Source organism: Canis lupus, chromosome 7 (genome assembly GCF_011100685.1).
Source record: "Canis lupus familiaris isolate Mischka breed German Shepherd chromosome 7, alternate assembly UU_Cfam_GSD_1.0, whole genome shotgun sequence".
Lineage (NCBI taxonomy): Eukaryota > Metazoa > Chordata > Mammalia > Carnivora > Canidae > Canis > Canis lupus.
In genome coordinates, this window is record NC_049228.1 from 64,985,268 (window position 1) to 65,002,716 (window position 17,449).

At 42.0% G+C, this 17,449-nt stretch overlaps 1 protein-coding gene across 14 annotated transcripts in view; it reads left to right on the forward strand.

Moving 5' to 3' along the window:
* The window catches only part of TMEM241 (transmembrane protein 241), a 109,949-nt gene that overhangs the window by 63,835 nt on the left and 28,665 nt on the right, over positions 1-17,449 (forward strand). For 12 of the 14 annotated variants that reach the window (XR_005362562.1, XR_005362564.1, XR_005362566.1 and 9 more), the window contains 2 exons: positions 1,689-1,758; positions 6,006-6,099. Coding sequence is in view for 7 of the 14 variants with exons in the window: in XM_038543659.1 (XP_038399587.1) it covers positions 1,689-1,758; positions 6,006-6,099 (164 nt within the window). In the remaining 7 variants the exon portion in view is untranslated. The remainder of the gene's footprint in view (positions 1-1,688; positions 1,759-6,005; positions 6,100-17,449) is intronic. The other 2 variants (XR_005362567.1, XM_038543663.1) reach the window with 1 other exon arrangement.

Here is a 17,449-nt window from a genome sequence, read left to right on the forward strand (position 1 = left end):
ACATGGACTGTCGCTTTGCCCACCTGCACAGGTCGGGGGGGCTCTGGCCGCCCTCTGGGGCTGGGGTGCCCAGGGTCACCTCACTGTTGCTTGTGTGCAGGAAGGGACCTCCGCAGAAATTGTGCTGTTCATGCACTAGACACTTGAGCCCGATAGTGTCATTTGCAAAGCCTCTCCACCAGTGTGGGTCTGTGTGGACGGTGCAGCATTCCGGTGGAGTCGTGGCAGGAAGAAAGCGAGAACTCTGAACCGCTCGTTGGGCTGCCCGAAAACCGGATCCCAAGAGACCCTTCCCTTTGTAGTTAAGCACACACATATATGCACAAATGAAAGAAAACAAAACAATAGTTGTGATTTTTAAAAAGCAAAAACAAAACCTCTAGGGAAGTGGAATTCAGGACTTTCCTTCCCATGAGGTGGTTGAATTATTTGAAATCGGTTAGGTCTCTGAGGAAGGATAGCAGCCCAGTCTGTCTCGTTCTGAAACTCTTGATTAATAAGTGCAGTGATGTAGGAACTGCTGCCTGTATGTTGCACTGCACACCTAACATACTGTGAGTCCTTAGGAAGCTCAGCCTTTCTTGCCCTGGTCCATCCAGATGTGAGAGACCGAGGCCTGGGGGTCTGGAAGGTCTGGCTCCTCCAGAGTCTCAGAAACTCCAGATTTGGGAGGATTAGGCAATCTGCTGTAGAAATGCTTAATTCCTTTTCTCTGGACATTTTTGGAAGGCTTTCTGCTTATTTAATCTCCTGACTTCTTGTTTGTGACCAAGTTCAAATTCCAGAGGGGGAAGCAGCCAATATGTGTGATTATTTCCTCTTGCACCAAGTGGAACTAAAAGAATGAACTTACTTCACTAGAAATAAATGTACCCTTTAGACCTTAAACCCAAATGAGTAAGCACGGTCGGTCTGGCCTCTGTGCCATTTGTGCAGTAATTAAACACAAAATGAAAAAAAGATGTCAGAGGCATGCATTCACAGTCTTTTTTTAGACATAAGGCAGAAAAGAATAGAACAACCTTTTATACTCCACCTTGTGCAGGGATGGCTGCCTGATGAGGAGGAAAGATTGTAAGGGGCGCCTGGGTGGCTCAGTGGTTGGGCATCTGCCTTTGGCTCACGTCATGATCCTGGGGTCCTAGGTTCGAGTCCCGCATCAGGATCTCCACAAGGATCCTGCTTCTCCCTCTGCCTGTGTCTCTGCCTCTCTCTATGTCTCTCGTGAATAAATAAATAAAATATATTTTTTTAAAGTAAAAGAAAGAAAGATTGTCGAGTTTGGAGTGAGTGGGGTGTACCTTCTGGCTTCACTGTTCAACAGTTGTGCAATCCTAGACAGATCCTTTAACTTCTCAGAGCACCAGTTAAATGAGGATATTAAAACACCACACACAGAGTTATAGTTATTACAAGGACTGAAAGAGATGTTATGCTGTATGTAGAGGTTTTAGCATAGGGTCCTGCACGGGACAGACTCTTGCTGAAAGAGCATTATGATCATCACACTATTATTTTAAGACAGTGCCACTAACACACAGAAACCCTTGGAATGCCAGAGTGAGTTCAGTGCTGGGCAGCTCAGTGCTCAGACGGCTGCTGTGCTAAAGACCCTTGCCTGTGTTTTCTGGGACAGCTGGGGATGGGGGCACGTGTGGTCATTGTCTCACTCTTGCTGTGCCCCTCAGGTGATCTCTTCAGTGTCCTGGACTTTCCATTCCTGTATTTCTACAGATTCCATGGCAGCTGCTGTGCCAGGTAAGCTTAACACCCAAAGCCTCTGGCTCTAGTAATTTCTGTGTGTCTGTGCTACACTGTCTTCATCAAGTCCAGGGTCACTACCAGTTATCCAAATGAGAGGCATAGGAGAGTGGTTGTGAGGCAGGTCTGGGGGCAGCTCCCTCAGCTGTCAGCAGGTTGTCATGAGCATCCTTAAGGGCTCAGGGCCAGCCTGCGGCCTTGGGGACCTGTGTCCTGCGGAAGTTCCTTGGTGAGGGCAGTGCTTTTCAAACTTGCAGAAGAGCCAAGAACCCTGCACTGTGTTTCTCTCTATGAGCCATTCCTTTTTTTTTTTTTTTTTTTTTAAGATTTTATTTATTTATTCATGAGAAACACACACACACACACACACAGAGGCAGAGACACGGGCAGAGGGAGAAGCAGGCTCTATGCAGGGAGCCCCATGTGGGACTTGATCCCGGGTCTTCAGGATCAGGCCCTGGGCTGAAGGCGGCGCTAAACCCCTGAGGCCACCCGGGCTGCCCTATGAACCATTCCTAAACAGAACTTCAATGTATAAAACAATGTATCGGGTTCAGTTCAAGGGAAGATTTGGGTTCAGAATTGCCCCTGCTCAGCTTCCTCCTCGGCCCCTGCCTTGTCCCTAGAGGGGAACCTCCCAAAAACCTTGGCTGAATCCTAAGACCCTGAGAAAGAGGTTTTGGAAACCAGTGACTAGGAAACACCTAGACAACAGAGTGACCCTTACTACGTGGTCTTGGGAGGTACTCAGACCAATGGGATGGGTACATATAGAGTTTCATACCCACCCACTTCCCCCCTTTCTTGCCATGATTCCCATGTTCACTTTATCATGCTGAGAGATGAATGGAAAGGCCTCTGTGGATGGTCTCGAAGGGTGTATTTTGATAGGGTGGGAAGCCCAGTCTTGTGTTGAATTCCAGCCTTGCTGCTTGCTAATTTGCTCACTCTTTGGACAAGCTGTCCTAGTTTTCCCGAGCTTTAGTTGAGTTTCCTTATCTGTAATGTGGAAAGATAATACCACTCTAGGATGATTGCATATACTAAATAAGATGTGTAAGTCCCGAGCATCTCAGCTGGCCCAGTAAATGATGGCCATTACTATTAACTGCTCATCTGGACAACAAATAAAATGTTCACAGACCTTGAGCAATTACGAAACCATACCACTTCTTCCCACACATCAAAGGTTGTACCTTGTAAGGCAGTGATTCTTTACAAAATAAAAAAGCTGGTGTATGGCTGTATATTGTGTTTGATAGAGGTATGTTAGAACAAAAAAAATCAATATTTTGCAGGTTGCTTTTGTGGTTTTTGTGTGTGTGTGTGTTTTTAAGATTTTATTTATTTATTCATGATAGACACATAGAGAGAGGCAGAGACACAGGCAGAGGGAGAAGCAGGGAGCCCGATCGACTCGATCCCGGGACCCCAGGATCGGGCCCTGGGCCAAAGGCAGGCACTAAACTGCTGAGCCAGTCAGGGATCTCCTACAGTTTGCTTTTGCATTTGAGCTTCAGAATGACTTATTTATCATCCTCAGCTAAGTTTCGGGAAAATACTGTCAGAATTCATCTTCTCAAGATGAGTCCTTATCAGTTTGGTCAGGCCTCGTCAGCTGCCCGTTACTAGGATCAGGGGGACATGGGTGTCAGTGCTGCTCTGGTGCCGGTGGACTTGTTTCCCCATGGGTCTGGTTTTTGGCAGTGTCAGCCAACAGTGAGGAGGGGAGGGCAGCTATTGTTCGATTATTTGAAACAGAACAACACAGTTCACAGCCCGTTGGTGCTGGCTTCGTGGGGTGATATTTTAGCTCCACTTCTGCCCCCTTTAATCTGTAACTTTCTTACAACCCAGCATGAAAAATCAGGGTTTTATGCTTAAAAGAGTTGGAAATCTTTGCTTGAATTGATGTGACCCTCTACCATGTTCTAACCTCACCAACCCCGCTCCAGTACAAAGCTTGACCTTTTAAGAACGTGTCAGTTTTCCCCACAACATCTCATGACTCCTGCATGACCATATCTCAGACTAAGAGTTGTCACCTTCAGAGGCCCTGGAGAAACTCAGAAGGAGTCATGGAGGCCTGAGGGGACGGTGGGAGCCATGACCAGAGACACATTAACGGGGAGCACAGGTTCTTTTACTTCTGGGATCCTCGCATTGCTTTTAAGGTCTGCCTCCACAGCGAGGGGTAGAAGACCTGAGCATGGAGGGAGAAAGAGAGGGGCCGTGAGTTAGAAATGATTCACAAGCATACCAGTCAAGGGATGGGAAGGAGTCGTGGATGCTTTCCCAAGCATGTTGGGCACAGACTGGGAGTGGCTCTGTTCTAGCAAAGTCTGTGCTGAGGGGAAAGGGGACATGGATCATGCCCTTCCTCTAGCTGGAAGTGGGGGAAGTGGTTTGGAGGGGGTATGGGAGACAGCACAGTCACCTGCAAAGTTATTACCTCCCTGGAAGCAGGGGTAGAGGCCACCAGGAGGAGCCCTGGAGTACCAGCCACCTTATCTTCCACTCCCAACCTCGCAGTGGCCTCAGCCACCTGCAGCAATCGCTTACTATCTTTGGATCAAGAATGTATCTTCATGGTAAAGTTTGAAGCACTGCAGAAAAACCCTTGAAAGAGCGAGGAAACCTGGATTCTAAATGTGGCTGGGCCTCAGTTTGCTTGTTAATGCAGTAAGATTTGAGGCTAGGGAGGCTTTCTGTTCCGAAAGTCTCTGATTTCCATAGGATAGGATGGGAACCACTGTGCTTATTCCTGCTTTAACAACACAGAACCTAAGGCAATTAAAAAAGAGATAAAGGGGGTTTAGTCAAGGTCATGAGGGTCAGTACGCCTAGCCTAGGTCACTCAATTTCCAGCCTGCTGCTTACCCACTGAACTTCCTTGCCTTTTGGGTGTGAATGACTGTCTTTATCCGTAGCTGCCCGGCCTCCCATGACTGCAGATGCAAATCTGAACAAACTTTGATGGCTATCAAGGTCCAACAGGATGAAATATACACAAGAGAACCCTCATCCCTCATCTCCGTCTTTGGTTCTGTCCCAGGAACATGGCCATGAACTAATCTAATGAAGCGAAGGCACATGTTTCTGTGAAATTTGGCCTTACAGGTGTTTAATTCAATCCAACCTGCTTCTAAGGAAACCTATCAAACATTTATGTAATATCTACTGTGACCAAAGCACCATGTTTGGCTCTGTTGGGGAAAACACAGAGTAGCCCAAGGTTGTGCCCTGCCCTGTCAGAGCTCATGATCCAGATTGGAACCCCACAGCAGTGCCTATAATAAAGGTGAGACAGCAGGATGGCCATTGAGGCCCTGGAGGTACAAATGAGGTACAGCTCATAGGACCGGTGGTTTGGGGTACAATGGCAGTCATATCTCTTGCTTTTCAATTTCTAATAAAAGTCACATATGAGCCCCCACTTGCATATTATTTATAGGAAGTCAGCTCTATCATGGAGTCTCTCAGCTATACTCTTCCCCAATTGCCCCGCCTCCAAATGCAAGGAAGAGTAACTGTTCTGTTGAAGTGCCCTTTGCTTTGTCCTTGACCACACAGTGATGCTTTCAAAAATGGTTCCAGCACAGGCCACTACTTCCTTATCCACCTCTATGCCAGTGCCTTGCACTGCTCCAGACTCTAGAGCTCCCATGGGGCGTAGTCTCTCAGGTCATGCACATGAGCTTAGGCATCATTCCCAAAGTATAACTTCTGTGTAGCTCAGCCTGGTTTGGGGGATATCTGCTAGTGGAGCCAGCCCTCTACTTTAGATTTTTACTTTGAACCCAGGAGTCGGGCCAGACCCTCTGTCCCCATATGGTAAGTTTTGCTTTGGAAGTCTTTTTCTAGCAGTTTGTTCTGCTTGAAAAAAAGTTGAAGTTCTACCTTGGCAAGCACCAAGCTCCAGAAATAATATGAGAGGGAGCAGGAGGTATTGTCCTCCACACTTTTCTTCTTTCATGATTTAGCCAGAGACTTCCCAAGTTTCTATACTCCTTCCCCCACTACCCCCTACCCAGTGGAACTCTCTTATCATAGCTCCTTAGGAAATTAGAGCTTCATGGATTTTTAAATATTTGATATTTTTATACAGAGATGACTAGAAAACCAAGACAAGATACAGGTTCTCTAATAATTAGAAACTGGCTGGTAAAATGTAACGGAAAATAGCTAGCTATTGGCTAAAAGAAGAGAAGCCTCACTAACAAAAGAATATTTTCTCCTTCCAGTGGATTGTTAGGATTCTTTCTCATGCTCAGCACAGTGAAGCTGAAAAACCTTGTGGCCCCAGGGCAGTATGCAGCCTGGATTTTCTTTGCTAAGGTAAGAAAGAGGGAAGGAGTGAGAAAAATCAGTCTCAGGAACCTTTATGTCCAGTGTTTCTTGGAGCATGGATAACATCAGGTTTGAGCTTCATGATATCATTTCCAGGCAAGGGCTCTGAGCCTGATCCTTCAGTCATTCCGATGACAATTTCTGAGGTCCTCTGCCTATTTTAGCAGCATGATACAATCTTTGTCACACTCCTGGAAGGGATAATCCCTTTAACTTCCCTGAGCCTTAATTTCCACATCTGAACATGAGAGGTTTTGCCTGCAGAAATCTCTAAGTCTTCTCTGGTTCCACAAGACTAGATTCCTGGGGATGCCTGGGTGGCTCAGCGGTTGAGCATCTGCCTTTGGCTCAGGGTGTGATGTCGGAGTCCCAGGGATTAGGGATCGAGTCCCACATCAGGCTACCTATAAGGAGCCTGCTTCTCCCTCTGCCTATGTCTCTGCCTCTCTCTGTGTGTCTCTCATGAGTAAATTAAAAAAAAAAAAAAAAAAGATTTTTTTTTTACTGGATACGTGAGGCAGGTCTTCTCTTCCTTCCTTGGGGCTGTGAGTGTGTCCAGAGCCCAAAGTGACTTCCCTGAGAGATCTCACTCTGTCAGGGCTGGTAGAGAGAGGAAAACAGACAAATAGCCAGGTAGGAAGACTTTGGTGAAGTCTTCAAACAAGACTATTCTAAGAATGCCCATTGCATATCTGATGATCATGGTTGAGGCATAAGATAGAGAGGTGGAAAAATAAGGAGCAGAAAAAGCAGCTGTGGGATGCTCATTCGTGACTGAAACGCTTTGGAACCAACTTTCTTCTAGCGGAGCATTTCATTTCTTTCCTATCTGCAAAGAAGTCAAGATGCTGGGCCCTATGTGCTGCTTCTGAGAATGAGCATTCTTAATTTAGCTTAATGAAATCATTGTTTAAGCTCGTACCTTTTATCATCTTTATATTTATTGGTTGATGTTTTTCCCCCAGAAAACAAAAACAAACATTTTTCTTAGAAAACAACCATTTCACCATCATATTTTCACCTCCATGGGTCTGCTTTTTAACCGCATTAATAAAGTCTAATTACAGTAAAATGTAAAGAGTGGCTAAGAGACTGGCTTCCAGCATGACAAAATGAGGAGGTTGACAAATCCTCCTCCCAAAAAGTAACTGGGAAGCTGGAAAAAGATTGTCAAAAATATCTATTTCAGCTCTCTAAAAATTGACCAAAGGCATACAACAAACTGAGAAGCAAGCATTTGTTCGTGAAAACTGCAAAACTTTGGGTAGGAGCAACGTGAGCGTATGGCAGTATTACCTAAGGTTGCTCCCATCCCCTCCTCCTCAGTTCTGTTGGTGTGATATTTCAACCAGAGCAGGACAGGCTGTGAAAACCAGCAGCCTTGCTGCTGCTTCTAGAATACTCCATTTGGAGTATGTTTAGTTAAAGTGGCCATGTCAGTGGTAAATAAGTAAGAAGAACCAGTAGCCCCACTATCTTGAATTTACAGTCCTCTTTGGGGCAAGCAATGGACCAGTGGTCTAGCTGAGGACTTACTAGGTAGTTCAGGGATATGAGACAGCCAGCAGGGGCTTGATAACTCTCCATGTGTCCCAAATTGACCGCAGTCTGTGTGCACGAGCAGCAGAGATGGAGTGTGCCCAAAACACCCACATGTCCCTGGCCAGCGGAGCCTGCATGCACACACAGAGGAGATGGGAGAGAGCCAGCAAAAGCTGGGGCAGACATGAAAAACTTCAGCCTGAAGTTTGAGTGTGCTCCCTAGCCCACACACAGTCAGAGGCACAGAGAAGAAGCCTGGCTGAAGGTGTTTGACCAAAACCTCTGACTAGTCTTTGCTAGAATACTAAGCTATGCAGACATGGGGATGACTTCTAAAAAGCCAGAAAAAGCTTAAATGTAAAAACAAAAAGAAATTGAGTAAGGGACCTAATATGGGAGACTGATTTCATAGACTTAGTCCAGGCAAATTACTAAACAAGCAAAGCAATAGTACCAACAACAGTGCTCTGGGGAAAAGTAAGAATCCAAGGTTGCTGCCATATGTTATCTAAAATGTCCAATATTCAACAACAAAAAGAGTTAGGGACATTCAAAGAAACAAGAAAACATGATGCATACACAGGGGAAAAGCAGTTAATAGGAACTATGCCTGAGTGTCCTCAGAGGTAGGATTTAGCAAAAAAAAAAACAAAAAACTGCAAAGCAGCTATTTAAATATGTTTAGAGATCTAAAGGAAACCATGTTTAAAGAATTAAAAGACTCAATGAATACAGAATCCCAATAAAGAGATAGAGATGATTTAAAAAGAGAGACCCAAGTAAAAATTCTGGAGTTGAAAAATACAATGACTAAAATGAAAAATTCTCTAGAGATACTCAATAACAGGTTTAAGTGGCAGAAGGAAAAATAAGTGAATTGGAAGGTGGAGCCCAAGAAATTATTCAATCTAAAGAACGAAGACTTTTTAATAATTGGAGAAATATGAGCAGAGTCTCAGAGACCTGTGGGACAACATCAAGCATATCAACATATGTATTATAAGAGTTCCAGAAGAAGAGGAAAGTGGTGTAGAAAAAAAAAAAATACAATCAGTGGATGACTTCTCTCTCAATGGGGACCAGAAGGCAATAGGATAACATATCTAACATGCTGAAAGAAAAATCTGTCAATCAGGAATTCTACATACAGCCAAACTGTCCTTCAAATATGAATGAGAAATAGACATTCCCATATGAAGACTAAGGGTTTTATTGCTAGCAGCTCTGCCAACAGTAATATTAAATGTGAATAGACTAAATATTCTACTCAAAAAGCAAAGATAGACTGGATAAAAAAGCAAGATGTACCTATATGCTGTTTACAAAGGACACACCTTAGATTCAAAAACACAAATAGGATAAATGCAAAAGGATGGAAAAACGTCACCATGCAAACAGCAAGCCAGGTGTAGTGACTATATTAAAATCGGGCAAAATAGGGATCCCTGGATGGCTCAGCGGTTTAGCGCCTGCCTTTGGCCCAGGGCGCAATCCTGCAGTCCCGGGATCGAGTCCCATGTCGGGCTCCCAGCATGGAGCCTGCTTCTCCCTCCTCCTGTGTCTCTGCCTCTCTCTCTCTCTCTCTCTCTGTCTATCATAAATAAATAAATCTTTAAAAAATAAAATAAAATCAGACAAAATAGACTTTATGACAGAAAATGTTACTAGGGAAATACAAAGACATTTATTAATGATAAAAGGATTGATACACTAGAAAGATATGACAGTTATAAACATATATGCACCTAACAACAGCACCCCAAAATGTGTGAAGCAAAGAGTGACAGACTAGAAAGGAGAAATAAATTATTCAGCAATAAGAGAAGATTTCAGTCCTGCACTTTCAAGTTGATAGAACAACTATATATAAAAGCAAGGATATAGAAGGTATAGATGACTTGAACAACACTATCAACCAACTTGTCATAACCGACATATAACATTCCACCCATTGACTGCAGAAAATATATTCTTCTCAACACACATGAAACATTCTTCAGGATAGATGTTATGCTGTGTCACAGAACAAGTCTCAGTAAATTTTAAAAGATTGAGATCATTTAAACTATGTTCTCTGGCCACAGCAGAATTAAATTAGAAATTTACAACAGAAAAAAATCTAGGAAAAAAAAAAACATCACAAGGGAAAATAAAAATAACCAAATGAAAACAAAATCACGCAGTATGTCATAACTTAAGGGATGTAGCTAAAGTGGTGCTCAGAGGGAAATTTATAGCTATATTTACCCATATCAGAAAAAAAAGAAAGGTCTCAAATCATAACCTGAGCTTCTACCTGAAGAAACTGGAAAAGGAAGAGCAAATTAAACCCATAGCAAGCAGAAGGAAGGATATGATAAACTTTAAAGTGGAAATTAATGAAATACAAAACAAAAAACAATAAGGAAAATCAGTGTTGGTTCCCTGAAAACACCAACAAAATTGACAAACCTCTGGCCATCTGACTAAGAAAATAAGACAGAAGATACAACTTAAATAATTAGAAATGAAATGAGGGACATAACTACTGATTCTATAGAAACTAAAAGGATTATATATTATGAATAACTTTCTTCATTCTATTATGCCATCAAATTAGACAATTGAAAGGAAATGGACAAATTCCCAGAAAGGCATAAATTAGGAAAATTGACTCATGAATAAATAGAAAATCTGAATAAACTCCTAACAAATAAATAAATGTAAGTAGTAATTAAAAATCTTTCCACAAAGAGAAGCTCAGGCCCAGTGGGTTTTATTGATGAATTCTATCAAATATTTTTAAATGAAATATTTTCTCTTTACAAATTATTTTAGAAAGCAGAGGAAAGAGAATAACACCCAATTTATTCTATAAGGTGGTTACCTGGATACTAAAGCCAGACAAAAGTAAATCATAAGAAAACTATAGACCAATATTCTTCATGAACATGGATCTTTAACAAAATAGTAGCAAATTGAATATGGGAATATATAAAAAGAATTTTATGCCATGATCAAGTAAGATTTGTCAAGGATACAAAGTTGGTTTAACAAATGAAAATTAGGGCAGCCTGGGTAGTTAGCGGTTTAGTGCTGTCTTCGTCTTCAGCCCAGGGCGTGATCCTGGAGACCCGGGATCGAGTCCCACTTTGGGCTCCCTGCGTGGAGCCTACTTCTCCCTCTGCTGTGTCTGTGCCTCTCTCTCTCTCTCTCTCTCTCTCTCTGTGTCTCTCATGAATAAATAAAATCTTTAAAAAAATGAAAATTAATATAGTACCTTTGTATTTATAAAATAAAGAGCAAAAAATGTAGCCATATCAATAGGTGCAGGAAAATCACTTGACAACATCCAATGTCCACTCATGATAAAGACTCTCAACACACTACTAATAGAAGGGAATCTTCTCAACCTAATAAAAGGTATATGTGAAAAACCTGTACTTAACATTATATTAAATGGTGGAAGACTGAATACTTTCCCTCTAAGATTGGGAACAACACAAGAATGTTTGTGCTCCCCACTTCTATTGAGCAGTGCAATTAAAAAAAAAAAAAAAAAAAAAGGCATCCAGATTAGAAAAGAAGAAATTTTTTTAAAAAGATTTATTTATTTATTTATTTATTCATTCATTCATTCATTCACGAGAGACACACAGAGAGAGGCAGAGACATAGGCAGAGGGAGAAGCAGGCTTCTTACAGGGAGCCTGATAAGGAACTGGATTGCAGGACCCCAGGATCACACCCTGAGCCAAAGGCAGATGCTCAACTAGTGAACCACCCAGGTGTCCCAAAAAGGAAGAAATGAAATTGTCTGAATTCACAGATGATATTCTCCTATGTGTAGAAAATCCTAAGAAATCTATTTAAAAAAATTAATTGAACTAATAAGTAATTTTTCAAGATCTCAGGATACAAGATCAATTTTAGTATATGTGCTGCCGAAGCGAGCACTCAGGATACAAGATCAATGTACAAAAATCAATTATAGTTTTATATATTGGTAATGAACAGTTATGTTCATAAAGTAAAATTAGGAAAACAAGTTCATTCAAAATAGTATTACAATTAGGATCTTAACAAAAGTTCAAGACTGAAAACTGTAACATCTCTCTGAGGGAAATTTAAGAACTCAATAAATGGAGAGATTCAATGTTCAAACGGAAATTCTCCCTAAATTGATCAATAAATTCAACATAATCCCTCTCAAAATCCCAGCAAACGTTTTTGTACAAATTCACAAACTGATCCTAAAGTGTATTTGGAAATTCAATAGCCAAAACAGTTTTGAAAAAGAAAAAGTTGGGATTGAAAACTCACTATAAAGCTAGGATCATCCAGACATTATGGTATTGGAAAAAGCATAGGCATTTATGGTCTGTTGACTTTCTATATAGATGCCAAGACAATTGAATGGGGAAAGTATTTTCTTTACAACAAATGGTGCTGGAACAATCAAATATCTATATGCCAGAAAAACAGTACTGAGACCTTCGTCTCACATTGTCAACTCAACCATGGATCATAAACCTAAATGCAGGCACTAAAACTAGAAAACTTGGGGCACCCGGGTGGCTCAGTGATTGAGCATCTGCCTTCAGCTCAGGTCGTGATCCTGGAGTCCTGGGTCAAGTCCCAAATCAGACTTCTCTCGGGGAGCCTGCTTCTCCCTCTTCCTATGTCTCCGCCTCTCTCTGCTTCTCATGAATAAACAAAATCTTTTAAAAAATAAAATAAAATAGAAAACTCTTAGAAGAAAACAAAAGAAGTCTCACTGACCTTGGTTTAAGCAGAGTTCTTAGACACCAAAGCATGAGTCATAAAGTAATTGGTAAATTAGACTTCTTTTTTTAAATATTTTATTTATTAATTCATGAGAGACACAGAGAGAGAGAGAGAGGCAGAGACACAGGCAGAGGGAGAAGCAGGACTCCATGCAGGGAGCCTGACCTGGGACTCGATCCCGGGTCTCCAGGATCACGCCCTGGGCTGATGGCAGGCGCTAAACCGCTGAGCCACCCAGGGATCCCCCTCAAATAAATAAATCTTTAAGAAAACCCTAAAAACAAAAAAAAATGGTCAAAAGATGTGAATACATATATATGTATATAATGGAATATTACTCAACCATAAAAAGAGACACCTTGCCATATGCAACAACATGGATGGAGCTAGAGAGTATAATGCTAAGCAAAATAAATCGGAGGAAGACAGAAACTATATGACTTCACACATATGTGAAATTTAAGAAAGAAAACAAATGAGCAAAAGGGGGAAAAAGAGAGACAAACCAAGAAACAGGCTCTTAATTATAGAGAACCAACTGATGGTTACCAGGGGAGAGGTTGGGAGGGGATGGGTGAACTAGGTGATGGTTATTAAGGTAGACACTTGTGATAAAAACCAGGTGATGTATGCAAGTGCTGAACCACTATATTGTACACTTGAAACTGATATTATACTATATGTCAACTAACTGGAATCTGAATTAAAACTTTAAAAAAGGAAAAAAGATGTGGATAGACATTTCACCGAAGAAGATATATGAATGGTTTATAAAGTCCATGAAAAGGAACTCAGCATCATTAGTCATTTGGGAAATGCAGATTAAAACCATGATGAGGATGGCAGCCCGGTGGCTCAGTGGTTTAACCCTTGCTTTCGGCCCAGGGCATGATCCTGGAGACCCGGGATCGAGTCCCACTTCGGGCTCCGTGCATGGAGCCTGCTTCTCGCTCTGCCTGTGTCTCTGCCTCTCTCTCTCTGTCTCTGTCTCTCATGAATAAATACATGAAATCTTTAAAAAAAAATCATGATGAGGGACACCTAGGTGGCTCAGTGGTTCAGTGGTTAGGCCCCTGCCTTTGGCTCAGGCCATGTTCCCAGGGTCCTAGGATTGATTCCTGCATGCAGGGAGCCCGCTTCTCCCTCTGCCTGTGTCTCTGCCTCTCTCTTTCACTCTGTGTCTCTCATAAATAAATAAATAAATAAATAAATAAATAAATAAATAAATAAATAAATAAATAAATCTTTAAAAAAATAAAATAAAACCATGATGAGAGTGCCTGGGTGGCTCAGTCAGTTAGGTGTCTGGCTTCAGCTCAGGTCATAATCCCAGGATCTTGGGATAAAGCCACACATATGGCTCCCTGATCAGTGGGGAGTCTGCTTCTCCCTCTCTCCACTACTTGTGCTCTCTCTTGTGCTACAGTGGGGAGTCTGCTTCTCCCTCTCTACTTGTGCTACAGTGGGGAGTCTGCTTCTCCCTCTCTACTTGTGCTACAGTGGGGAGTCTGCTTCTCCCTCTCCCCCTACTTGTGCTCTCTCTCAATATCTCTCTTTCGCTCAAATAAAAAAGTCTTTTTAAAAAAACATGGTAAGATATCACTACACACTCACTAGGATGGCTATAATAAAGAACTATAGATGATGTAAGTGCTGATGAGGATGTGAGGAAACTGGGACCCTCATAGATTACTGGCAGGAATGTAAAATGGTAAAGCCACTTTATTATTTTTTTTAAGATTTATTTATTTATTTATTTATTTATTTATTTATTTATTTATTTATTTATGAGAAATACAGAGAGAGAGAGAGAGAGGCAGAGACACAGGCAGAGGGAGAAGCAGGCTCCATGCAGGGAGCCTGATGTGGGACTCAATCCCGGGACCCCAGGACCACGCCTTGGGCTGAAGGCTCGCTTAACCGCTGAGCCACCCAGGCCGTCCCTAAAGCTACTTTAGAAAACTGTCTGCTAGCTTCTTACAATGTTAAACATAAAGTGACTATACAACCCAGCAATTCTGTTCCTAGACATGTGCCCAAGAGAAATGAAAATAAAAAGACTTTAACATGGACACTCAGAGTAGCATTATTCATAATAGCCCCAAACTGTAATCTAAGTGTCCATCAGCTGGTGAATGTGTAAACAAGATGTGCTATGCACACGCAATGGAATACTCTTTGGCAGTAAAGAGGAATGGACTATTAATACATTGCTATACCACAGATGAATCTTGAAAACATTATGCTCAGTGAAAGATGCCAGTCGCAAAAGAATACATATAGTATGATGCCATTTCTGTGAAATTCCCCAAAAAGGCGTATTTATAGAGACAGAAAAGCATAGTGATGCTTTCCTGGAGCAGAAATTGACTATAAATAGGCTCAAGGAAGTTTTTTTTTAGGTAATGGAAATGTTCTAAAACTGGGTTTTGGTGATGGTTGCACCATCATTTAAATTAATTTCTTAAATGTGTTCATTAAAAATCATTGGATTTTACGTTGAGAGTGGGTGAATTTTATGGCATGTGAGCCATCCCTGAAAGCTGCAGAGTGCTCAAAGAATAGTACTTGAATCTTGTCTTTTAGGATTAGAGAGGATATTTTTCCTATGTGTATGGGTTTGCCTGTTTGGCCACTACTTTCATGAGCCTCCTTTTTATTTATTTTATTTTTTCTTTTCCTCTTAAACTCGGAGGAAGGTTTATAATTTCCTTCTCTGTAGTTGACTCTAAAGTGGAAGGATTTTTTTAATTGGCTGCTGTGGTTTAATGCTAATCCTCCTTAAATGTGGAAGATTGGATTAGATGAGCCACTAAGGTCTTTTCCAGCCTTCGTGCTTCAAGGCATCTCTCTTTTTTCTCCATCCCCTCCTTCTCCTTTCTCTTTTCTGTGTGAAAATAAGCTCTGTTACCCTCAGTAGCAGAATATTTACCCATTCTTTGGGCCACCTACACATCAAAATGTGCTGACATTTGAAATACAGCATAATTGTTCTTAGCAATACAACATTTCCCCATGACGTCATTATGACTCTACTGAGTGCCAGCATATTCAGAAAGTGACTCAGAAGGATGTTCCATTGGCCCCAGAGGAGAATTTAGATTCTGTGGAAAAACTCAAGATACTCAGAAAGAGAGGTCATTCAGAAGCAGCTGAGGGTACTTCTTCCGTGTACCCGATGGGCCCAGTCTCTACTCTTTTCCAGGGAGTTGTCATGTGAACTTCATCCCTTCCAAGGCATCCATGCTTCTCTCCCGTCCTTATCTTAGTGCCTTCTTTAGGTCTGAGAAATCTCAGCGTGGGAAAAAAGTGCCTTCTGAGTCACTTTATATTGTTACCCCTGTTATTGTTTTTTTTTAATCTGTGAATTTAAGAAATATTCTAAAAAGCTAAAAATAACAGAACATTTAGCAACTTTTTTTTTATTCCTCCTTTCAATTTGATAACTTCGGGTGTGTGAAATCTAACTTCATCTTCATAAAATCTTGGAATCCCTTCCCACTCATGAAGCATCGATACAAGAAAAAAAATGAATGAATTTAACAGGAAAGCAATGAAATGTATAGACATATAAGAAAGATGGGGCATGCTAATGGGTTTCTCTAGGAGATTTAAGTTCTCATGTGAGAATTTTTCCTGGATTGAATAGTGCCTTGTCTCATCCTTATTAACTTTAAACTGACTGGTGTTCTCAGCATCCATTGGGAAGGAGCAATTGAGGCCAGTGTGAGTTTCTGTTGAGGATGAGCCAGGAGAGAGCCGTTCCCAGAGAGCAGCTCCGCCCTCTATGGTCTTTAGAATCCAGTGTTTGCTCCCCATTTCAAAGCTGCCTCCATAAGAATGCTTTTTTCCTTTAAGCTAATGCTATAGTTGCTGCTGCCATTTTGTCCTGAGTCAGTGGTAGACCAGCAATCCAAGTTCTAGTTTATTCTCTTTATGGACCTGGGAAAGATTTTTTTGTAGCTTGTCTAGGATGTGTCTTTCAGTTTGGTTTAGTTTGTTTGTTTGTTTGTTTGTTTGTTTGTTTGTTTTGATTGGTAGTCTCATCATTCATGTGCACAGGGTGGAGATGAGGGTGGACCTCACTCTCAGGGCCATGCAGTGTGGGGTCAGCACCAGAGAATGAGTGCCTCCTTACCTAATGCACATCCCTTCCCTGACACTGTGCCGTGCTTGCCTGAGAGAGCTGTTAATTCCATGGGATTTTAAGATATACTAGATTTGTACAATTTGGGTGGTATATTTTGCTAAGATTTTATTTTTAAAGCAATCTCTATACCCAACATGGTGCTCAAGCCCAGAACCCCAAGTTTAAGAGTCACACAACTCACTGAGCCAGCCAATGCTCCTAAATGGAAAGCTTTTTTTTTACCCCAAGTAATCTCTGCACCCAATGTCAGACTCAGACTCACAACCCTGAGATCAGATCAGGAGTCACATGCTCTACTGACTTAGCCAGCCACGGGCCCCCTTGGTGGTATTAAAAATGCCTTATATCAAAGTACATGGTCTCTCTTTGAATGGCTTTCTTTCCAGACATGATTTTACCAATCAGTCAACATTTATTAGGGAAGTCTTTGGAGTCCAGGGTGAGGGAAGTACATTGGTGTATGTACAGTGCCAGCCGAAGGCATTTTATAACCAGAGGAGGAGGTAAGAGTGACAAGGGTGAGACTATTAGAGTATATTGCTGAGCAGGGTGGTATGACTTCAGGGCTGGGAGAAGGGAAGCTCCGAGTGGGCTGAGATAGTGGAGAGATTGAACTGGCCCTGCAAGCCCAGCTTTCCTGGGAAAAGTGAAAAATGGAAGAACGACTTTCCAGGACGAGTGGCAGGGGCCCCAAGGCAAGATGTGCAGATGGGGAAGCATTAGGAAATAAGTTTGACCAGACCAGGAAAAGAGTGTGGAAGTGTGAGGGAGAAATCAGGCTCTGGGGACGCCTGGGTGGCTCAGGGGTTAAGCGTCTGCCTTTGGCCCAGGGCATGATCCTGGAGTCCTTGGATCGAGTCCCACATCGGGCTCCCTGCAT